Consider the following 24,653-nt stretch of genomic DNA (forward strand, 5'->3'; position numbering starts at 1 on the left):
GGATGTGACTATAATGGGTGAAGTGCTACAGTAGAGGCAGTGGAGGTGAGTGAAACAGGCCTGTTAGAGGAGAGGGAAAAATGTTAGCTAGCAGGCACATGAGAGGTAGGTTAAGAGCGTACCTCAGAGGTTTAGTTAGGCTTCGAACAAATACGTGGAGATTGTTTCTCAGATGTTGGGGAGAATAGAATTCCATGCAAGTGAAGCAAGAAGAGAGAAAGAGCGGAAGCAAGAGGAAGGACAGGGAGGGCGAGGAGCCACAAGGGTAGTCGAGGAGGCAGAGCTGAGATTACGAGAAGGCTTGTAGATTTGGATAGAGGATGGATACAGTGGTACCTTACCAAGGATAGATTTGTGAACCAGGAGAAGACATTTAAATCTGGGCCTGTTTTGCAGCATCAGCTATTCAGCCTGGTGACAATACGAGGAGGTAGGTGTGAAGTGAGGGATTTCAAAGAGAGTCCTGGTAGTGAAGTTAATGATCTTGTCGAGAGGACAGAAAGCATACATGGGGTGACTAAAGAGGATGCTGGCACAGTAGTCCAGTTTAAAGAAGACAAGAGTGGTTAAGAAATGCTTTATGGTGTTGGAAGGAAGGAGGTGTCTGATTTTCCTAATATTTAGGAGGTTGAAGCAAGTTGCTGTTCCAGTTTTGGTGATGAAAGTAGAGAAGGTGCGAGAAGGGTCACAAATGACGCTGAGGTTTCTAGCTGAAGTGAGTAGGGGAGCGTGTCACGTGGGAACATAATAGGCAGAGGAAGAGATGAGAGAGCTTTTAGCAGGGAAAAAGCACCTCTGTTTTGGTAGAGTTTAACATCAGAGAGGGCAAAGCCATCCAATATTTATTAGCAGAGAGACAGTTGGAAATTTTGATATGAAGATCAGAGGAGAGTTCAGGAAAAGAGAAGAGGATTTGGGTGTTGCCCACGTAGAGTTGGTACGAGAACCCAAGGGATGAGATTAGTTCCCCAACAGCATAGGTGTACAGTGTAAAGAGGAGCGGCCAAAAGACAGAGCCTTGTGGAACACCATTAGAGGAGTGAGTTCAGAGGTGTTGTTGCTCCAGTAGATGATAATTGGCGAGGTGCAAGGTAGGATTTAAGCGAGGCAAGGGCTTGATCACGAATCTCAAGAAGAAAGAGTATTAAGGAGATCAGAGCGATCAACAGTGTCAAAGGCAGCAGACAGGTTAAGGAGAATTAGGATACAGGATAGCTTGGAGTGCTTAGCAGAGGCTTTTATGTGAGCAATTTCTGTGGAGAGGAGCAAAACCTGCTTGTAGGGGGTCTCGAAGACTGTGGATGTCTTTAGAGTAGTGCAGAAGGAGAGACACAAGGCAAAAGTTAGCCAGTAGGTTCGGGTCAGCCCCTTGCTTTTTTAGGGAAGGGATGACCATGACTGTTTTGAAAACAGAGGAAAAGCAAGCAGAGTCGAAGGACAGGTTGAAGAGTTAGATGAGGTGAGGGGCCAATGCACGAGCAATAGGCTTGACTAGCTGAAGAGCAAGAGGGTCTGATGGGGCACAAAAGGGATTAGCGTTTAACAGTAGAGATAGCACGTTGGCCCTATTAGTGTGACTAAAATATGGATAGAGGCAACCACACCTCCTATTGAACAAATCCCATCATAGACATGGTGAGAGATCATGAGTGTGAAAAACACATTGAGAGCCTCAGGCTGCAGACCCCTGTTGTGAGGCCAGGAGATGTATTGGTCCCCTAAGTACATTTCAGGCATTTCTTCTCTTTGCTTTTCTATATTTAACTTTGGCTTGCGGTTTTTAAAGCAAAGGCCATCATTTGCTTTTTTTGCTCCTGGTAGGTTAACAAAAAAAGACAAGTAATAGTAGCACTTACTGATTGGCTAATTGTGTACTGGCTATATTTAAATTGAAAAAAACAATCGAATCAGTGTGTTCCAGGAGCTCTTTCCTGCACAGACATATTTGATGTTTATGATGTATAATGATCATGTGATGGAGAAGTCCCATATTCATATCACTGCCTCAACTTGGGACTAATACTTAGAGGCGTAATAGATTGTTTAACAAGTAGGGGCGGAAGCTGGTGTAGTTGGGCCCAGCCCCAAGATGCCATGCAGAGGGGAGTTTATTCTCAGCTGAATAGGTAGGAGCTGTAGAAGTGAACAAGTTGAAGGGAGGAGGGAAGCAGTCTTGAGTGTTGTAGGGTAAGACATGAACAATCTATTACATGCCAAGTCACCAACAAATGCGCAGGAGCATTTTCAGGATGCCTTTGCCAACTATATACCAGTATAAAAAACATGTTCATGCTGGCTGTGCTCATTCATGTACATGCTGGTTGCACCAATATATGCCAGTAATCCCACATAAGAACATACTCATGTTTGCTTTGCCCAAAATGGCAGTCAGTCAGTATCCTATAAGAAAATATGTTCATTGCTGGCTGTGCCAATATACAACAATATCCCCAAGTAAAAATATACTACTCTTGGCTTTGAACTTAACAATTGCACATTTGCCCTGCCATAGTGAGTAAAACAATGTATCCTTGCTGGTTCCACAAATGTACCTCCCCCAAATAAGAACACTCATCATGTTGACTTTGCCCTTAAAAAAGTCCATGCCAAGAGAGTAAATAAGCCCCCCACCCACATGTAAGATCACGTATGTTGACTTTGTCCTTAAGGCCAGTAAAAAATGATGTGACATAGTAAGAAAACATTTCCTTGCTGGATTCACAAATGTCCCTTCCATCCCCCATGTAATAACACTCATCATGTTAGCTTTGCCCTTAATGGGAGAAAAATATGTCAAGCCATAGTAAGAAAACATGTAGGCTTCCTGCCCCATTTTATTATAAAGGCCGCCACTAAAACCAATCCACCACGTAATAACACTCATCAGGTTGGCTTTGCCCAAAATGGCAGTAAAACATGCCATGGCCCTTGAAGAAAATGTCCATACTCCAGTGCGCTCCCAGGTTCCAGTCTCTTTCTCCCCCGCTCTCTCTCCCTCCCCCACACACACACACACACACACACGCACACACATACACTAGTCGCACACCTATACATTTCTTTTCTCTTCCAATCATTCACAAGTGCATCCAGAACATTCACACTACAATCTCATTCACACTTGCACTCACACCCATACATGCAGCCGTGAAATTCATGCACGCACTTACACAGACACCCCCTTGAATGTACATATACATATCTGACAACTTTGCACACACAAATCCTTTTCTTTTAACCTGTTTTCCGATCAGCTCCGGTCTTGAAGCTGCACTCCAGGCCTCCAGAGCATGCACACACCATGCAGACAGGAAGCAGGGAGAGCTTCCTAGTTCCTGACTTGCATGGTGATGCCGACGCACCTCCATCTCACCACTGAGACTGTTGCTCAGCTCCTGACTTGGCATTTAAAGGTTTTCAGCGGGCCTTCCTTGCTCAGGCCGTACCTGTTCTGCAGACCTGCTGATTCAGATTGCCAAAGCCTGTTGCACATAACGTTTTGCTCTCGAAAACAGGCAAAGAAAGTGCTGACTGCTCCAGATGATTACATACCGTGTTATATTCTAATATTGAGGCAAGGTAAAATCTTAATTTTAGATTTCATTATTCTCAAAGTCTTGCTCCACGATACAAGCTGGGCAAGAGTCTGATTGCTAGATTTCACCACTCAGAATGGCCTGCTCACTGTTACTGGCTGGGAAAAGTCTGACTTCTAAAGTTAGTTACACACAATCCCTAGCAGTAGGATACAAGCAAACAGAACCTGGTTAGTCAAGGATGTAACACCTCATGTCCGGCGAGCTGATGATTGGTTGTCAGAGTTTGAATGATGGATCTCACTGAGAACAATTATTTGTTTTTTGGCACCGAGATGGAGGAGACTCAGACTTCTAGAGCTTGTTACATAAAGTGTCTTGTTCTAGAATGCAAGTTTCGCAGAGTCAAGCTGCCAGAGTTTGTTACAGATATGACCGGCTTTAGAATAACAGCATGGAGCAGCACACTATATTACTAAATGGTGGCATTAAGCACAGTTTCTCTAGGCCACAGTGCACAGACTTTGAGTAACAAGGCCTGTCAGGCAAAATACTCTATTCCGCACAGCAGGTTGACTGTCATAGGATAGATCTTAAAGCTAGAGCTAGGAAAGACATAAAAGGGGTTATTTTGTAAAATAAAAGTGTTAATTGCACACAGGGGACATTAGAAAACCACAACAGTATTACGTTTGATGGTCGGGTCAAATAACTGCAGCGAGCCGTTCAGAATGGGTTCGAATGTTTACTAGACATAAGTTGAAGTTACAAGGGCAAGCACATAAGGAGGAAACAGGTGAGTAGGTAAATACGAAGAGACACATCCAGCGGTCCCTTACTTGCAGCTCTCCAGGTCCCAATTGACTGCACATGGAACCAACAACTCAACTTCAGACAAAGATTCCAGACCAAGCATTCCACAGGCACCATAACACTCAGATCAGGCAAGGGACAGGAATAGTTAAACACAACACATCTCCCTTCTTACACAAAGACACAATGAAAACACAAAGTAGGATGAGACATCAGGAAAACAAATAACAACAATGTCACCACCAAATACCCTTACAAACCAAGCTATGCGCTCAGAGCATATCGCTCACCCCACTGAACCACCAATAAGGATACTGCCTAGGCGTCCTGTATTGCCTGTTGTGTGTTTTTGCCTTGTATTCTTTACCTCTTATTAAACTCGGTTTTTTCTTCCTAATTGGATTCGAGTTTTTCTTATTTTTGTGGGATTTAAAGACCTCATGCATGGAGTGCAGGTTTTTTCTATCCTCCATGTGCTAACATATATATATATATATATATATATATATATATATATATATATATATATATATATATATATATATATATATATATATAGCTACAGCTAGAAACCACAAACACCATACAGAAAGGGAGCCAGCCCTCACTACAACCTCACATAACCCAAAACAACCAGTCATAAACTATATTCCCACATCATTACTCACCTTCTATGAAGTGTACAGGGACACTACTCTGAGGTTACCAACCCCCTAACACACATTACCCAGCAATAAATAATCTTGGGCACTTTAACTAAAAGCTGGTACTAGAACCACACAACCCTACCACTATTGGCAGAGATAACACTGGCACTTCCAGTCCCCTTCCTCATCGAGGCAATCACATCGGCGAGAACCACAGTCCCCCAAACGTGTCACAACCATGAAAGACTGAGGAACCACAGCCCCTCTACGCATTGGCGCAAACACATCAGCGCCGGGATCAACAGTCCCACTAAAGAAACGTGGCACGTCCACTAGAACATCAGGAACCACAGTCCCTCTACAGATTGGCGCAAACACAACAGGGCCGGGATCAACAGTCCCACTAAAGAAACATGGCACGTCCACTAGAACATCAGGAACCATAGTCCCTCTACAGATTGGCACAAACACAGCAGCGCTGGGACCAACAGTCCCCTTACAGAAACGTGGCACGTCCACTAAAACATCAGGAACCACAGTCACTCTACAGATTGGCGCAAACACAACAGCGCCGGGATCAACAGTCCCACTAAAGAAACGTTGCACGTCCACTAGAACATCAGGAACCACAGTCCCTCTACAGATTGGCGCAAACACAACAGCGCTGGGACCAACAGTCCCCTTACAGAAACGTGGCACGTCCACTAAAACATTGGGAACCCAGTCCCTCTACACATTGGCGCAATGACATCAGCGCCGGGACCAACAGTCCCCCTAAACACGTGGCACATCACAAACTGCCAACCTGACTGCACCACTCAACCACATCCAGGCATTTACTCACAACACACTCTAGGCAATTTGAGCATTTAAGAAATGATAAACAGGAGATAAACGCTTCTACTCAGTTCATATTCTATTGCTGCAAAGTCCAAATATGTGAGCTAACCTGTGGAGAAAATTTTATTAACACGACAAAAATGCTGATTACAGAAATTCCAACATAGCAACCACTCAACCTTGGCCAATAACACTACCAATAATGTTCAACATACACTTCGATACAGCATTCACCACTCACAACACACTCTAGGCAATTTGAGCATTTTAGAAATGAAAAACAGGAGCTAGACACTTCTACTGAGTCCATAATCTATTGCTGCAAAGTCCAAATATGTGAGATGAACCTGTGGAGATAAATAATTTACACAACACTAATCTGATTGCAGAAATTCCAAAACAACAACCACTCACACCGCAACGTAGGCAAATTGAACAGATAGAAATGATAAACAGGAGTTAGACACTACCACTCAGTCCATAACATATTGCTTCAAAGTCCTTAAGCACGTGTGATTAATCTGTGAAAGAAGAAAAAAAAAACAACACAGCAAAGCATTACATTTCTTATTGCTTCTGTGCACCCATTTCTACTATGGCACACACTATACGTTATTGAGCCATACTTCCCCTGGCCTGATCACACGAGGAATGACGGGGACTAGAGGAAACACATACAGGAGTTGAAATTCCCAGTCCACCATGAAAGTGTCTCCTAGAGCTCCTCTTGGGGGAAATTCCCTGGAGCAGTACTGTTCGCACTTCTGGTTGAAAGCGGTCACAAACAGATCCACTTGAGTGGTTCCCCAAAGGGTGAAGATCTCTAGAAGGACTTCCTGGGCTAGTTCCCGCTCGTGGGAGACGGTGCTCTGCCTGCTCAGAGCGCCCGCCACCGTGTTCTGCTTTCCAGTTAGGTGAACTGCCAACAGAAAGATTCCTTCTTGTATTGCCCAGAACCAGAGCTACATTGCCTCTTTGCACAGTGGCAGTGACCCAACACCTCCTCTCTTGTTGAGGTAGTACATGGCAACTGTGTTGTCCATCATTATAGGGATATTCTTTCCACGTACAGAGGGTAGAAAGGCCTTCAGCGCTAGTCTGATTGCCCTCAGGTCCAAAAGGTTGATGTGTAGTTTGGACTCTGATGGAGACCAACGACCGCTGATTGTCAGTTTGCTGGTATGGGCTCCTCACCCTGTCAGTGAGGCGTCCGTCACTACCGTTATCTCCGGCCATGGTTGCCAAAAAGATTCTCCCTTGAGAATACTGTCTTTGCAAGCCCAGCAACTTTGCTCGGAACTTGCAGTTGGTCCGACATATTCCGTTAGGTTTGGGACCTTTGTGTCCTGAGAGCCCATTGAGGGGATCTCATTCTCAAGCGAGCCTCTGGCACCAGGACAATGCAGGATGCCATGAGACCGAGCAACCTCAAAATCAAAGGCCGGAAGATGCTGAGCGTTCTGGAATTTTGTTACCATCTGCAGAATGCGCTGAGCTTGCACCTCGGGTGGCGAGGCTTTCCCCGAAGAAGTATCCAGGACTGCTCCAATAAATTGGAGTCTTTGGAATGGCATCATATGGGACTTCCTGTAATTGAGGGAGAAGCCCAGTCTGTGAAGGGAGTGGCAGGTGATACTGAGATGGTCCATGGCTTGCTCGGATGAACAAGCCCTGATCAGCCAATTGTCCAATCGTCCAAGTAGGGGTAGATGTGAATCCCCCATCTCATGAGACTCGCTGCCATCACCGCCATTAACCTGGTGAAACCCTTGTGGCAGAGGTCAGCCCGAACGGCAGAACTCGAAACGATAATGATGATAATGATAATGAGAACTGCCAACTGCGAACCTCAGGTACACTCTGTGCTTGAGATGAATTGGCACATGAAAGTAAGCATCCTGATGGTCCAATGATACCAACCAGCCTAGGAGTTGGAGAGCCTGAAGGATCTGAGAAAGGGTAACCATCTTGAACTTGTCCTTCCTGATGAACTTAAGTTCGAGGTGGGTCTCGATCCTCCGTCCTTCTTGGGAATCAGAAAATAAGGGGAATACTAAACCTTGTTCCGCTACAGGTACATGTTCTATTGTACCTTTCTCTAGCAGGGTTAAAATGTCCTGCTCAGAGAGCGGATCTGGAATTTTTACAGAGATGTATCCCGGTGGATCATCCTGAGGCCTTTTTTGAAAAGGAAGGCACTAACCATGGGCTACCGTTTCCAGTGCCAATGCATCTAAAGTAATGCCCCGCTATTCGTTCAGATACTGAGAAATTCTGCCTCCCACTGGGGTCTTGTGGGTCAAGGCCTCAGAGTGGCTTAGAGGCGGCTGCAGCAGCGACTGAGGGTAAAGTTGCCATTGCTGGGGTTGATTTAGCACCCCTTCCTCGTCCACCACGAGGGAATCTTCTATGGCCCCTTTGTCCGGCCTGTCCTCTTCCTCTTCCAATTGAGGAATTGAAAGGAAAGGACCTACCCCTCCAGGAAGATGAGCCTGAATAGGGTTGTTGAGGTTGGCTAATGGCGGCACTAAGGGATTTAGCCGCCACCTTCGAGGTCTGCAGCTTCTCCAGACTCTCATCCGACTCGCTGCCAAACAACCTCGAGTCGTCAAAGGGAATGTTGAGCAGTCTAGCCTGCACGTCCGTTGCAAACCCTGACTTCCACAACCATGCAAATATGCTTAGTATTGTGCTTGCAGCCATGGATCTGCTGGTGCTGTCAGCAGTATTCAAGCCTAACCGGAGACATTCTCCCATTGCCTCCTTACCATCTTTAATGATCGCCAGGAAGCCGTCTCTTTCTTTGCCTTCCAGGATGTGATCAGCCACCATGACAACACAGTTCCACAAGGTAAAAGTGAATCTGGATAGAGTGCAAGTCACAGCAGTGGATTTTCAGGCCATACTGCCTGCCGTGAAAACTTTATGTGCCCAGGTATCTACCCTCTTGCCTGAATTACCAAGCTTTCAGGAGTGGGATGCTTGGTCAGGTATTCTGGGTTAGTGCTGGAAGGCCTGTACTTCCTTGCAAAGTTATTTTTAACTGTAGGTCCAGTGTCAGGGGTCTGCCATTTAGCAGTGATCTTTCTTTGCAGTGCCATATGAAAATGCAAAATTGGGTCCTTCTATGGACCCTGGTCTAAGATGTTTGTCATCTCATCTTCTTCATATGCAGAGGAAGGCCTGCTCCACCCCATAAATTCCGTGACTTTTTCTCATGAGCTTTCTATAAGACAAATCTGCATGCTTTAAGGGGTCAGGCCTGCCAAATTCCAGTTCAGGCGAGGTATCCAAACCACTAGCCACCTGGAGATTGTCATACAAGTCTCTAATTTTTGACTCATCAGAAATGAGCTCTTCTGGCACATTGGGGGTGACAAATTTCAAACCAAAAGCAGGGGAATCCTCTTCAGAGGGTTGTTCCCCCCTCATAAATCCAAGACATAGGCCCTCATTCCGAGGTTGGCGGTAAGGGATACCGGGCACCGGTAAAGAGACCAGAGCTGGTAATCCCTTACTGCCCTACTACAAGGTCCCTTAGCGGGTCGCTCCTTTAACGCCTGGTCTGACCTGGCGTTATGGACGGGACCCGTTAGGGGACCAGGGCGCAAATAACGGGCTTGACATTGGTGAGCCTGTTATTTGCACCCTCCCCATTCCCATTGAGCCCTATGGGGTCTCAAATGGGATTCGGGAATGGTTTGGTGAATGGGGACTTACCGGTCCCGCCAAGGACAGACTAGACCGGTAAGTCCCCATTGCACCAATCCGGACACGATACCGTTATTGGTGGCAGTCATGGCGCAAATAGCGCCATGACTACCACCAAACTCGGAATGAGGGCCATAGACTTAAAAAAGTATTTTTTGGGATAGGTCTGTAAACCTTGTCCTGTATGCCAAGAGGCTTCGACAAAGTCGGAATAGTCATTGACGGTGTCGCTTAGAAAATGGTGCTGGGTTACTGGCCGCTGCCTTCTTCTTTGGCGTCGACAGGTCTGACTCTGACCGAGTCGTCAAAGTCGTTGAGGTATTTCGACGGTTTATGTTTCTTTGGTGGTACCAAAGAAGGACTTGGTTTCCGACTCGTCGACACACTCGACGACTTCCCGTTGGGTCGAGAACTCTCAACGTAATGCCGGCTTTGTGCTTGGCTTCAAAGATGTAACCTTCGACTTCCCTTTGTCGCTCGGAGCGACTGGGGCTCTTGTGCGTTTCTTTCGAAGGGTCGAGGCCGCTTTCTTGAAAATACACATCTCTGACCGAAATGCGTCCCACTTTGCCGGGGAATCGGACTTCGTCGGGCATCTGATTACATCTGTAGAGGAATCCCTCAAAGATGAAGGAGGCCTATGACATCTCTTCTTCGCCTTCTTTGAGGAAGAAGACAAAGATTGCTGCGATCGACTCCTCGATCGGGACCTCTTCGATTTCTTACAACGGGAAGAGTCTCTAGACTCGCCAAACTTTTTCTCTCGCTTCGAATAAGACTTTGAAGCTACCCTCCCCAACGCCAGTTTACCTCTACACTCCCTGAGAGCTTTCTCTGTCATTGCCTGACAGGGCCCACAGTCATCGGTAAGGTGCCCGGAGCCCAGACACCACAGACAGACGTGGTGAGGATCCGTGACAGACATTTTCGATCCGCAGTCCTGGCATTTTTTAAAAATTCAACTTTGGTGTCGAAGGAGTCGATGAAGAAAACATTTGTCTTGCGAAAAACTGAAGCGCGCCGTAATTACTCGAAGCTGTAAGCTCGGAAAAACTGAACTGACGCCAACAAGCGCTGCATGCGCTATTTATGCTGATGATGATGATATCGACGCTCGACGGAGGCCCTCAAGGGACATCAACGCACCGACACTGCATACAGCGCCCTCTGTCGAGAAAATGTTTTCCGAGGCAGCAAAGCTGGAGAGATATATTATCAAAGATGAGGAATACGTGGGAGGACAAAATCCATTCAAAAAAGAGATTTTGCTTGGTTTGTAATTGTACCTGCCCTGACAAATACATTTCAACACCCTTAGTTTTGTAAACAATAATGTACACATAATTGGTTCTTGACTTGGATTAATTTGTGATGCTTTGATTAATTTACATCAGGTCTTATTTTATAGTGGTTTTTTAGCCTACATGTCTATCAAGCGATTGCTCTTCTTCAGGGCTCTTGATTAAACAAACGAATAGTATTTTGTTGTGATAGACTGCAGAACCCTTTTACAATGTTTATGGTTCGTAGGTACTTTAATAGTCAGACCTTAAATATGATTATGGTGTAGTTTCCCACAATGCTGTTGCCTTTTCTTGTATGTCAAATTGCTCCAAATAAAGAATGAGGGTAAACTACTGATGATGGATTATTGTGATTTTCCTATGAGCTCTCACTGTTCAACAATCATCTTGGTACTATATTGGCTACCATTGCTATTTGATTTAACATCTAAGGTGAGTAAATTCACTTTCTCTAATCATGTGTGTAGATTATCAACATGTGAGACCATTTTTAGTGTACAGGACGTTTTATTGGGAGTTAACATTATTTTATTATACTTGATTACATAGATATGGTGCACAACAGTCCATCTGACTCAAGTATTTGAGAACTATATTTGATTTACATCTCCTGAATCTTGTGATGGTCTGTAAACTATAGGTGAAACTTGATATCATTTTAACTGTTATTTAACTCGTGCTCCACTTAGGTCAACAAATTCATTCAGTTAATTCTCTGTGTTCAGACCATCTTTGATTGGTCTCAGTTCAAATATAGGTCTTGCTTCTTTCTTTCCCACGCTTTCTTTTTCCCCCCACAATTCATTTTTTCAATTTCTCACTCCCCTCGCCTCCCGGGAACATCTGTTGGTATTTTTATGATAAGCGTAACAGGATTGGTGTTGTGTTCTTTCTTGGGCAGGCACTACAGGGAGTAGACAATAGGTAAAACCAACTCTCTTTCACTACAACCCACATGAATACAGTATGGGTTGCTTCAGCAATGAGTTCACATTTACAGACTAAAGTCTCCACTTCGACAATTCCATTTACGCACAGCCACTGCTGAACGCAACACCTTAGAAGTAATCCAAGCCTTGCACACATATAAGGAACAGATGCCATCACCCACATTCTGGGTAAGAAATAATTTATTTGAGAGTGTAGTCAATTATTATTATAATATGCAGACTGCAATTTAGCAGTATACACCTTTTTTTTTTTACACACATTTAGGTCCCGTTCCATAATGGGGAAGGATTTAGCCCATCCAGCAACAATAGAAAATGTGTTTTTAAAATCATTCCGAAACTAGTAGCACTCGAGTCACCCACCCACATCTGAACCATGTGCGGGTAAGAACACCTCCAGCCATCCATGATAATATCTATAGCATTTGGCACTGGTTGCCATTAAACAACAAGAAAGCTGTTGTTTGTATTGCAGGTCTCCGGACAAAATTGGGGTAGGGTCATCTGCACATAGTTCCTCCATTTTGGAAAACTATTGAACCACAACCATAACCAACCAGACAGTGATATTGCGGCTCACCTCGCAAGATTAGTGAATCCATAGGATCGCCCCATGAAGCTTAGGCCACTTAGTAAAGTGTGGTTCTCATGAAACACAGATATTATGTGTTTTTGCAGGGTTCACTGTCAATGTATTGTCCCAACGAAGGTGAGAAAGGGTTCCCACCTTGCTGAAACGTCTCTACGCATACCAAGGACCAAGGGCAGATCTTATTTCATTATTTATAGGAACTCACATTGTAGAGACGTTGGCTCCCTAAGTGACCCCTTAGCCCTTGTTTTTGAGTATCATAATAAAGAAAATGTTGAGCGTAGTGATAAACACAGTTGCCTGATCTAGAACTGTACCTTTGGACATATGGAAATAGTTATTAAGCAACTGCATTTAGATATGCATGTCCATGATTCATATACATAAGCTCGCTGCGAGGAAGGCAGATAATATTACACTCTGCATGGTCCACTGGAACAGGTGAAAATAAAATTGTGGATAACGTTGTAGTCTTTTTAATTGTATTGCAGGTCACATGGGGAAATGGTAACGTTATTCTTACTTTAACTATCTTTTTCTCCTACGTGCTATTCGTTTACTCTCACTTTGGTTATGAGCACAAATTCAGTTTAAAAACATACAGTTGATATGAGAAAAAACACTTTTCATATAGTTTTATAGTAAACTGTCCTTTCATATGAGATTGTTGTCCAAGTGTTTACAGCAATCTAATAAAGGGTCTGAGCGTTTAAATTATAGCACTCAAAATAGGGCCTTGAAATTAGAATAAATTATAAAGCTTAAGCATTCTGCCATTGGCAATCTTTGTTGTTCATTGGTAAGCACTACAGGGAGGCAGACTCCCATAGGCTCTTTCCCGAGTGCCTAAGCTCAGAGCACAGGTTGGTCGACACAACGTCTTGTCATAAATTTTCTTCCTGTGCGCCTTGATAAAGATTAGGCAGCTGGGAGGACATTTTCACCAGGCCTCCTACGAGTCACATCACAGACTTCCTTTGTTCAAGGAGACAAGATCTCTGGAAAGTCCACTGGCACCACGTGCAAGTGGGAGAGATGCAAGTCCTGCTGCGGCTAGCCACTGTTCCACCGGGGCATCCCAGGGCCACACAGTGTTCTACCGCTGCTCACAGCGAGGGCCCTTCGGGGTCTGGTACCGGGGCTCGCCCTGAGGCCTCACAGGCTTCTACTGGTACTTTCACTGAGGACTTCTTGGGGTCTTGTACAGTGTCTGTTGCCCCTGAGATGATGCCTCAGCATCGGAAACTTACTGGGCTGAAGGGGCCCATAGTCCCCAACCTGACAGAGAACACTCTGAGGGTTTGGAGCACACTCTGAGGGTTTCAGTAGCTGTACCAGAGCGTGCTCTGATGGCCTGCTTGGGCCTCAGGCACCGAGCCCCACATTGAGCAAACCTCCCTCCGTCTCACTTAAGGTTCACAACTCGGCCCAAAGCTTGCAGCAATAAACCACCAGGTTTACCTCAGAAACCTCTTCAGAACAACATCACAGCCCCCTCAAAATGGGGGCAAGACGACAGGATAAGCACAGGGAAGCTTTGGTCTCTGTTTATCGCACCGCAGAAGTAGTCTCAGGGGTTTCACCCCATGAGTGACTGTCTTCCGAAGCATCAGGGCTCTGTGCTACACCCCACCACAAGCATCCAACTCTGTATCCTGCGACAACATAAACTTGGACCCAGCAACCTTGGTAGGACTCATCCTTTGTAGGTGGATATAAGTAGTACTAACTCGGTTTGGTCATGGATGCTTAACTCAATACTTAATATAGAATCTGAATGTTTCTGTGGAAGTGAAGCATTTTACGCTATATTGTACGTTCAGAACAGCATTTGGTTAAGCACTTGTTTTTGCTCAAATTCACGTAAATATATGCCTAAAATGTGAAAGGTGTATGATAATAATGTTCTAAGCTCAGTATTTCTCTAAATCAATCAAAGGGTTACGTGATGCTTGTACTCAGAAGAGTTTTTAAGGCATGCATCGATTCAATGATGCAAGTGAATCACATGACAATACATTAAGCTTCACAACATACACGTTAACTAGAACCAGCATTAAGAGAATATTTAGAAATGAACATCTACAGGCAGATATTTCAACTATGCCCTTCACAAAATGGAAGACAGTTTAGGGTGACCAGAAGATTCCATGACACTAGAGACCATGCTTTGAGACATGGAATGTTCATTGTAATAAGCTACTTAAGCAGCATTGGTCAAAATGAAGTGAAAAAAGACTCCCAGAATGCATTTGTTTGTTCAATGAAAGAAGAGTGTAAACATGGCATCTCAGTGGCAATGGCCCACACAATTATCCTAATAGTCTTGCTCCCTTATTTGGCCTTTACTGGGTAGGCCAGCTTTCTGCAATGGGAGGTACACTTTAGTGGCAGTACATGATGGTTTTTAGTGGAATAATGCTATACGCTTGTTATCAAAGTCTTGCTACCCTCCACCCTCCTCTGCCTTATTTAGGTAGGCCATCAATTTATACCACATGGAACACCAGACATGCGGGACCGAATAGTTGATTTGGGAGCCCACCTTTCTACACAGCACCTATCAGTGGAAACATTGCTGTATGTGTATAGTACTCACATGTCTGTGAATTTTCTGTTCAGTCCCGAGAAGCTAGCTGACTCCCCAGTATTGAATGGTGGGCTACGGACAATCCTGTAGCTGACAGCTTGGCAGCTGGCACACAATGGGCAGTCAGGGACAGAGCTGATCATCGCTGCGTCGATTTCTAGGTATTCGTCCAAGGTGTAAATCTGAACTCCGCTCACCTCCTCCTTCATGGTCTTGGAGTCTATCTTAATGGTGAGTGGAATGTCGCAGAACACATCTTGAGGCCCCAGGGATATGTGCTGCCCACTAACTGTTACCAGCTGGACATCATTCACTGCCCCTGTGGAAGCCAGGTCTGTGGAAATGAGAGTCACCCAGATAGTGAGGTACTCTGGGATCAATGCATACTGAAACTCCAACTCCAAATGGCAACCCTGTGGCTCTGGACAGATGGGGGGTACAGTCCTCTGGACCACAGCAGAGTTAGGGCTCCATGTACGAACACTCGACTTGCATGGCTGCTCCACGTCTGGGTGACCTGCCAGTAAATGAAGTACATGAGAGAGTGAGTCATTTTGTGCAACCATATAGAGGCAACAATTTTTAGTCAATTTCTCAGATCTTCTATGAATTGATGATAGCGAAGAGGCTCTGTTACAATGCTCGTTACATGGATTCCACTGTTTATGTGCAGACCTGGCTTAGCCTGACCATAATGCCTAGTAAGTCAATCAGAGCAAACTGGAAGGGCCAGTAGAATGGCTGACTCTTCATTGTTGCACCAAGTATACTAAATCACTGACACAAGGAATAACAAAGCTGTTTGTGTTTTCAGATACAAGCTTAGTTTTCAGACACATTGTGAAGGTCTGGATTCCAGAGTAGCAGAATGATAAAAAGATTTTGGGTGTACCAGGTTAGTTTTCTACAGAATGCCCACCATTCTAGTAGTTCTAAATCATAACCATCTTCAAAATTCCTCCGAAATAAGCTCCCAGAATCATAATTTAATTTATTTCATATTTAATAATAGTATACATACAGCCACATGGCTTTGTATATACAACATAAAAACAGACATTTCATAGATATAAAATCCTTTAACACTTCAATGACAAAACCAAATTACAATAAATCTAAATGGTAATAAAAACATCACAATAAATCAAAAATGTCAGTACGCTTCCAATAAAATGTCAACATAAAATACATAAAATGTAAGTCATGTGACCCTCCATAAATGTTTGCCAGAGTATTGAAGTATCAGTACAGCCTAATCGATTATCGTGAACATTTCATACATTTGGCTCTAATATTTTTTAGACTCGCACATTTGATTAAAATGTGTTCGAGAGATTCGATTTCAGTTTCACTGCATAGGCTACAGCAACGTATAGTGTGAATCATAATCTCAATAAAAAATCTCCATCCCCATCAAAGCATGGGATATTATTGGCGGCAGTGGTGTTTAAGGCAAGGTAACATTCCCTCAAATTCTCCCCTGGTAAGAAACTCTATCTAAACTAAACTAAATCTAAAAAGTAAATCTACCCTACTGTGTAAATGTGAGGCTAGGATGATAATTTGTTTGCCTGCCATGTATTCATGCTTTCCCTTTTTTGACTGGAACTTGGCCTCAACAGGATCAATCTCACATGTTTTCCATTCTGACACGGACATCACTTCCAGTGGTCTGTTCCATTCATCATCTAAGGGGATTGCAGAATAACAATCCACCCTGGAGTGGGTGATGGTGTTTCCACAGTTTTATTGTGAAACCTGGGATGTTTTGAATGTTTTACAAAGGGTTCGAACAACTGGAAGTAAAGTATTCTGACAACTGTTCTGTGCGGAGAGGAGATTGGAGCTTTGAAGAAGCTGATGTTTTGTTAAGGGGCCCCACAATTATGTTTTTATTGTTTTAGGCGCTGCTATTCCTGAGGGCCTGTTTACAGCGCTGTACAAATTAATAATAAACTCAAGGGGTTTCCTTCACTTAGCTGTCAAATAGTGAGTACCAAACATGCAAGGGCAGGTGCACTGCAATCTATATTTATATGAATCTCTGGCACAATCGGAATAGGACAAAATTACTGAGGTGGAAAAGTCTGACCCCCAAAAGTCCGACCCCCATTTATTCACATATGTATATGTGGGGGGTAAAGTTAATACAAATGTATAGGTGTAAGGTGGTGGGAAGTGGGGGACTCCCCCCCCACATATATATATGCAAAAGCATGGGAGAGGGGGATTGACTTTTGGTGGTCGGACTTTTCGACTCAGTAATTTCATGCAGATCCGCACAATCAATATGGTCCATCAAGAATTGGAATGCCTCACTACTGGTCTAAGCATACACCCTGGAGAGCCTTGAGCATTGATGGTCAAGGAATTGGACGGCATCTCAGTGACAGGCAGAATGACAGTCAAATTACTATGAGGAAGAGAGGAAGTGATGGTGACTTAATTTGTTGAGTGCAAGACCAGATGGCTTAAACAAGGCCTGAACTTATAAGGAGGACAACTTATACAGTTATTGAGGCTTAGTAGTTAATGTGCAAGCACAATTTCGCATGTTCGTGCTTAGTGCCTACTGGGGCTGAACCCTTATGGGTGCCCATCTATCTGCCCCAGGTTCTTCAAGGTGAACAGTGTATTGTGTTCTGCTGATGTGTGTCATAATTTCGGAATGCCCCACAGGTGTTCTAAATATACTTTGTGGTATGAAGGGACAGTAGCTTAGAACATACCAGGAAAATCCCTACAGGCATTCTGGTTTTGCGCTCATGGGTTGCAGCGCCAATCTCTGAATTAGGGGGTGAGGGGAATGATATTTTCATTACAGGTAGCATGCGGTTCAGGCGGGTTGGTGGGAAATCAGGGAAATCCATTGTTGCAGGGGCCTTTATGTTTTTGTTTCAGCACATGCTTACTGCTTACTACTACAAAACAAATAACCCCGACTCCCTCGTTGTTCAGAACACGGTTTATAAAAAATAATCTTGCTGCGTGGGTGTGAATTTAATCCTATATAGAATTGCCATGGAATAATTGTAGCATTAAGTAATTAATTATGGGTTTTTGGGTCCGTTTTATTTAGATCTATGTATATGCCTCTTATTTTACAGACGTTATCCCTGTTAAACAGAGCCAGAACCGTTAATGAAAATATAGAGTTGAGCCTGGGGTGGTCTATTCCCATAAGGTTAGCATATATTGAATGTTTACTGATGTACGTACTAGCCTCGTTAATTATAGCAGGTGGAGGCACAATGACGTTTATAATGTAAGGTTCATGTTTACGCTGCACTTTTATGCACCTTGATGGCTTCATGCACACATCTCCTTAGTAACCACCCAGCACGTAAGGACTCCAGTACCCTAGTGGCCTTCTCCTGTACCACAGTTGAGCGCCATGTGTTGATGCCCCCCAGCGTCCCCCACCAGACCTGGGGGGATCGCATACATTAGCCATGCCATGGTAGTCAAGAGCAAATTAAAGTGGTGCGATGGATGCATTTGTGCAAAAAGAGAAGGAAGCTCATTTATGTATCACGTACAAGAGACACTTATTTACTGTAAGTTGTGCATTGAATTTAAAAATGATTTGGCAAAATTAAAGAGGCATTCAAGGCAGAGCTAAAAAATAAGCGTGAATGTTTTAACTTCCATCAGGCAGATTTTTGATAGGGCATTGCAAAGATTTCAAAAATCCCTTTGAGATGTGCAAGAAAGAATGCCATTTCATCAGGGAGAAAGTGAAACGATTAATAAAGATTGCACTTGATGTCACAAGCATTTACTAATAATTGTACATTATCTGCCAAAGAGCTCTGCTTACCAGTCAGATGTGAATACATTCATATATTCTTTAAGTGATCAAAACGTGGGTACTTTTTCATCTTATGCATGTTTTCAAAAATGTCACAAAGCTTTACACATACCCTGTGCAAACGGACACTAAGTAGAGAACTATGAGAGGGAGGTAGAGGAAGTGCGAGAGTGCGGAGAAAGGGAAATAGGGAGGGCAAGGAAAGCTGAGAGAATTGAAAAAGAGAGAGTAAGAGGCAGGTAATGAATGGGAGGGACAATTAAGGAGAGGTGAACGCAGGGTGAGGGGTTAGGGGAACAGACTTAGAGAGACTGAAGGAAGCACAAAGGATAGGGGAACAGACTTAGAGAGACTGAAGGAAGCACAAAGGATAGGAGAACAGACTTAGAGAGACTGAAGGAAGCACACAGAGAAATAGCAAGAACCTTTTCTTATTCTGTACCATCATCTTCACAAATGCTAAATTCCTCTGATGCCGCCTAGCACCCTTTGAATTCTAAGGTGGAGGTGAACTGCTTGGCTTATGTAATGAGCCCACATGCTTTCAGGGACATGGCAATGCTCAATTTGGAATCTGAATTCTAGAGTAACATGAACACGGCTGTCCCCGCATATTGTCACGACTGCAGCTAAACTACAGACATCTATCTGTACAGCAAAGGATTTGTATCTCTACTATCCTTAGCACTGCTGTAGTGTAACCAGACATTATCCAGGTAGAGTAAAACCCTTGGGGTGCAGTGACAAAGTCAACTCATAGACAGACTGAGGTTGAAGATCGCTTTTAAACATTGACATGTTTGAGACTGTGCACTTACAGCATGGGTCAGAGAGAGGGAGAAGCCTACCAGGTCCAGTTCCCAAACATAACCCCAAAAGCATGCTAATTAATGGGTTAGTCAGAAGTGAATCACATTTATTTATTTGAATGTATAGCACACTTTCGCCAAAGTGCTGTGCAAAGACATTCATTAAAACACATTGAAAGAGAATCAGATATGACAAAATTAGGAAATCAACATAAAGCTACATTCTAGTGTCAGTGATAGCTACTTATAAGTAAGCTTTCAAAGAAGAGCAAAACGAAGTAGGCGTAGGGGCAAGGACAGGGAAAGGGCATTCCAAGATTCAGGAGTGAAAACAGAAAATGAGTGAAAGCAGAAGAGGACAAAGGGAGGACATGGAACAGTCCATACAAAAAGGGAGGATATGAGAAGGTTACAGCAACCCCAGACACGGGCAGGACATAGAGTACCAACAGTAAGGCTCTTGTAACCAGGACTCATGTCTGGCAGAGAGTCTCCCAGGTCCCCCCTTGTTATTTGCATATTTCAAGTAACTTTGGGTCTCACCCTAAGTTACTAGGGGAATCCAGATGTGGACCCCTTGCTCACTATTCTTAGAGAGGCACAGCTACATTCTACTGATGAGGTTCAACCAGACCGAAACACGTGTCTGGGGTTGCTGTTGGTACTCTTGTTCAGAGGAGAATTGCCTAGCATTTCGGTGCTGGATGCCCCAGGGCAGGACAAAGACGAACAAGTTACTTCTTACCTTGTAACGTTCTGTTCCTCCGACCTATTCCTCATCTTAGATATATCCTTCCAGCTCTGCTGGCCTCGGAAAATCTTTTCTCTAGAGGGCGCTGCGCGTCGACGTCCCTCGAGTCGATGTCCCTCGACAGCCGCCGTATCGACGCTCGACGTCATCCTGCCTATAAAGGCCGCGCGCAGCGTCCGTTGCTCAGTTCCGTTTTGTAGCCCACAGTATTACTGTCTGGACTAGACTAATCACCCTGAAGGAGCGTAAGCTGCAACAACAAGGGAAGTAGAACTGCGGGGAAGGATGGGAGGGTCGATGAGGACTACGTCGGAGGAACATCCCGTCGAAAGAACGTTACAAGGTAAGAAGTAACTTGTTCTTCGAAGGGATTGTGTCCTCCGACGTATTCCTCATCTTAGATAGGCTCCCATAGCAGTATTCTATATTCGGAGGAGGGAGTACTGACTTCACGCTGTCTTCTATTGATGAATAGAAAGCAGTACAGCCCTTCCAAACCTAGTCTCTTGACTGGAGGAGGAATCCAGATTGTAAAAACGTGTAAAGGTATGGACAGACGACCATGTAGCGGCCGCACATATGTCTTTAACCGGCATGCCTCTTTTGAGGGCCGATGAAGCTGCAATACCTCTGGTCGAATGAGCCCTAAGGTTTTGAGGGGGCTCTTTCCCTGCCAGTTTATAACATTCCAGAATGGCTAGAATGATCCATCTGGAAATGGTCTGCTTAGTTATTGGTAACCCCAGCTTGTGACCTGCGTAACCTACAAACAGCTGGTCTGCCTGTCTTATCCTGGCTAGTCTACTAATGTAAAAACTTAAAACCCTCCTAGGGTCTAGTCTGTGTAACCTCTCTTCCTCTTTCCCCGGGTGAGGAGGAGGATAGAAAGATGGTAGGGTAATCTTCTGAGTGATATGGAATTCAGAAACCACCTTTGGGAGGAAATTAGGCTTCACTTGCAGGACAACTTTGTCTTTGTGAAAGATTGTATGAGGGGGTTTACAAGAAAGAGCTTGTAATTCGCTCACCCTTCTAGCAGATGTAAGTGCTATTAATAAAACAGTTTTAAGGGTAAGGAATCTTAACAAACAAGAATGGAGAGGTTCGAAAGGTGTACCCATCAGGAAAGTTAGTACTAAGTTTAAATCCCATAGGGGAACTTGGAATGGTCTTGGGGGATAAACATTGGTTAACCCCTTTAGAAACTGTATTACCAAGGGTAATTTGAAATAGGATGGTTCTTCCGCAGTACGCTTAAAGATAGATAGCGCTGCGAGATAGCCCTTAATGGTGCCAACTTGAAGGCCTGAATTTGCCAAATATAGTAGGAAGGACAAAACCATTGGTGTACCACATGAAAATGGGTCGATATTCTGTTCTCTACACCAGCTGCAAAATCTGTTCCAACGGCAGCGGTATAAAGACTTTGTTGCTGGCCTCCTTGCCGAAAGCAACACCTCCATAACATCATCAGGGAGGTCCCAATCCTTGTACCTCAGCCTTTCAGAAGCCAAGCGTGAAGGTTGAGGGTTTTGATGTCTGGATGGAGAACCTGACCTCCCTTCTGTGAGAGTAGGTTCTCTCTGAGAGGAAGTCGAATTGGAGGGCAGATGGACAAGTCTAGAAGGTCCGGGTACCACGTTCTCCTGGCCCAATCCGGGGCAATTAGGATCATGGTTCGCCGGAATCTTCTCAACCTCCTGATCATTTGAGGAATGACAGGGACCGGTGGGAACGCGTACAGAAGCGGAAACTCCCAGTCCACTATGAACACGTCTCCCAGAGCTCCTCTCGGAGGAAATTCCCTTGAGCAGAACAGGTCGCATTTCCTGTTTAGGCTGGAGGCGAACAGATCTACCTGAGGGGTTCCCCAAAGGGCGAAGATCTCTTGAAGGACTTCCTGAGCTAGCTCCCACTCGTGGGAGACTGTGTTCTGCCTGCTCAGAGCGTCCGCTGTCAAGTTCTTCTCTCCGGCTAGGTGAACTGCCGATAGAGAGATTCCTTCTTGGATTGCCCAAAACCAGAGCTGCATCGCCTCTCTGCACAGGGGTAGTGATCCTACGCCTCCTCTTTTGTTGAGCTCTAACAGGTTGATGTAGTTGTTTTGATGTGTAGTCTGGACTCCGATGGAGACCAACGACCGCTGATGGTCAAGTCGTTGGCGTGGGCTCCCCACCCCGTGAGTGAGGCATCCGTGACTACTGTTATCTCCGGCCAGGGTTGCCAAAACTGTTCTCCTTTCAGAATGTTCTCCTGACAGGCCCACCACTGAAGGTCTCGAGCCACCCTGCCGGGAACCTGAAGAAGATCTGTCATTCTCCCTGAGAATTGTGACCACTGAGTCCTCAGTGCCCACTGGAGGGATCTCATTCTCAGGCGAGCCTCTGGCACAAGGAAAATGCAGGATGCCATGAGGCCTAGCAACCTCAAAAAGTCGAAGGCTGGGAGACGTTGGGCATGCTGGAACTTGGTAACCATCTGTAGAATATCTTGAGCCCTCACCTCTGGTGGCGAGGCTTTTCCCAGGGAAGTATCCAGGATCGCTCCTATGAACTGGAGTCTCTGCGATGGTATCATTTGTGACTTCTTTAAATTGAGGGAGAAGCCCAGTCTGTGAAGGAAATGGCACACGTGATTTAGCTGGATCTGAGCTTGCTCCGGAGAAACAGCCCTAATCAGCCAATCGTCCAGGTAGGGGTAGACGTGAATCCCTTCCCTCCTTAGACTTGCAACCACTACCAACATTAACTTGGTGAAGACCCTCGGGGCGGAGGTCAGCCCAAATGGCAGTACTCGAAATTGATAGTGAGAGTTGCCAATTGCGAACCTCAGGTATTTCCTGTGTTTGAGATGGATAGGCACATGGAAATAAGCGTCCTGAAGGTTCAGAGATACCAACCAGTCCTGAAACTGAAGGGCCTGGAGGATCTGAGAAAGAGTGACCATCTTGAATTTGTCTTTTCTGAGGAATTTGTTCAATTCTCGCAAGTCCAAGATGGGTCTCAGTCCTCCGTCTTTCTTCGGAATGAGAAAGTAAGGGGAGTATCAGCCCTTGTCCCTCTCCGCTACAGGTACCGGTTCTATGGCACCTTTCTCTAGCAGGTCCAAAATTTACTGCAAGAGGAGCGGATCTGGAGCTTTCTGAGAGCTGATCCCCGGTGGATGACTCTGAGGTATACGTAGGAAAGGCAGGCAGTAACCTTGGGCGACTGTTTCCAATGCCCAAGCATCTGACGTGATAGCCTGCCATACCGTCAGATGTTGAGTCAACCTGCCTCCTACAGGTGTCCTGTGAGGGAAGTCCTCAGAGTGGTTTTGGGGCGGCTGATGCAGATGCCGATGGTAAAGAGGCACCTGCTGTTGCTGCGGCTTTAGAATATTTACCCTGTCCACCTCGGGTAGTTCTTCTTTGACCCCTTTGAGCCGGTCGTCCTCTACCTCTTCCGAATGCGGAGTAGAAGCAAAAGGACTTGCCCCTCGCAGAGGTTCCTGTGGGACGAAAAGGAGTCTGACGGATTGCAGCTCCTAAGGATTTTGCTGCAGCTTTTGAAGTTTGCAGTTTCTCTAAACATTTCATCCGCCTTTTTCCCGAACAAAGAAGAGCCATCGAATGGCATGTTCAAGAGCCTGGCTTGCACATCTGGGGCAAAACCCGACTTTCTCAACCAAGCGAATCTCCTGGTTGATGTACTTGCCGCCATTGCTTTGCTGATACTGTCAGCCGAATCAATGCCCGTCTGGAGGGATTCGCACATAGCGTCTTTACCGTCCTGTATAATATTCAGGAACGCATCCCTTTCTTCTCCCTCCGGGATGCAGTCAGCCGCTGTAGAAGCACACTCCCAAAGTGTATGGCTGAACCTAGCAAGGGTGCAAGTAGCATTAACAGACTTTAATGCCATGCTACATGCTGAAAAGACTTTCTTTGCCATAGCATCATATTTTTTATCGTCCCTGTCCTGTGGGACTGTAGGATAAGCCGTCTTGACATCGGTAGAGGATGCTGCTTGTACCACCAGACTTTCTGGGGATGGATGTTTAGACAAAAACTCTGGGTCTGTGGAAGATACCCTGTACTTTGCAGACAGTTTTTTATTTACTGCTGGTATTACATCTGGGGTTTCCCAGTTTGTCATGATCTTTCTCTGAAGAGCTTTATGAAAGGGCACCACAGGATCCTCTTGTGGGCCTTTGTCGAGAATATCCGTGAGGTCATCTTGCTGGAAAGATTGTGAAGGTGCAGACCACCCCATGAACTCTGTAATCCTGGCCATTAAGGCTCTGTAGGGGGTTTCAGCA

The 24,653-nt window shown here is 45.0% G+C and overlaps 1 protein-coding gene across 1 annotated transcript in view; it reads right to left on the reverse strand.

Annotated features, from left to right (window-relative positions):
• PAPPA (pappalysin 1) overlaps window positions 1–24,653 on the reverse strand; it is a 2,238,202-nt gene that overhangs the window by 945,197 nt on the left and 1,268,352 nt on the right. The window contains exon 7 of the mRNA XM_069609668.1: window positions 14,993–15,500. Coding sequence (XP_069465769.1) covers window positions 14,993–15,500 — 508 coding nt within the window. The remainder of the gene's footprint in view (window positions 1–14,992; window positions 15,501–24,653) is intronic.

The sequence above is a fragment of the Ambystoma mexicanum genome, chromosome 8 (genome assembly GCF_040938575.1).
Source record: "Ambystoma mexicanum isolate Mex_15411 chromosome 8, UKY_AmexF1_1, whole genome shotgun sequence".
In the NCBI taxonomy this organism is placed as follows: Eukaryota; Metazoa; Chordata; class Amphibia; order Caudata; family Ambystomatidae; genus Ambystoma; species Ambystoma mexicanum.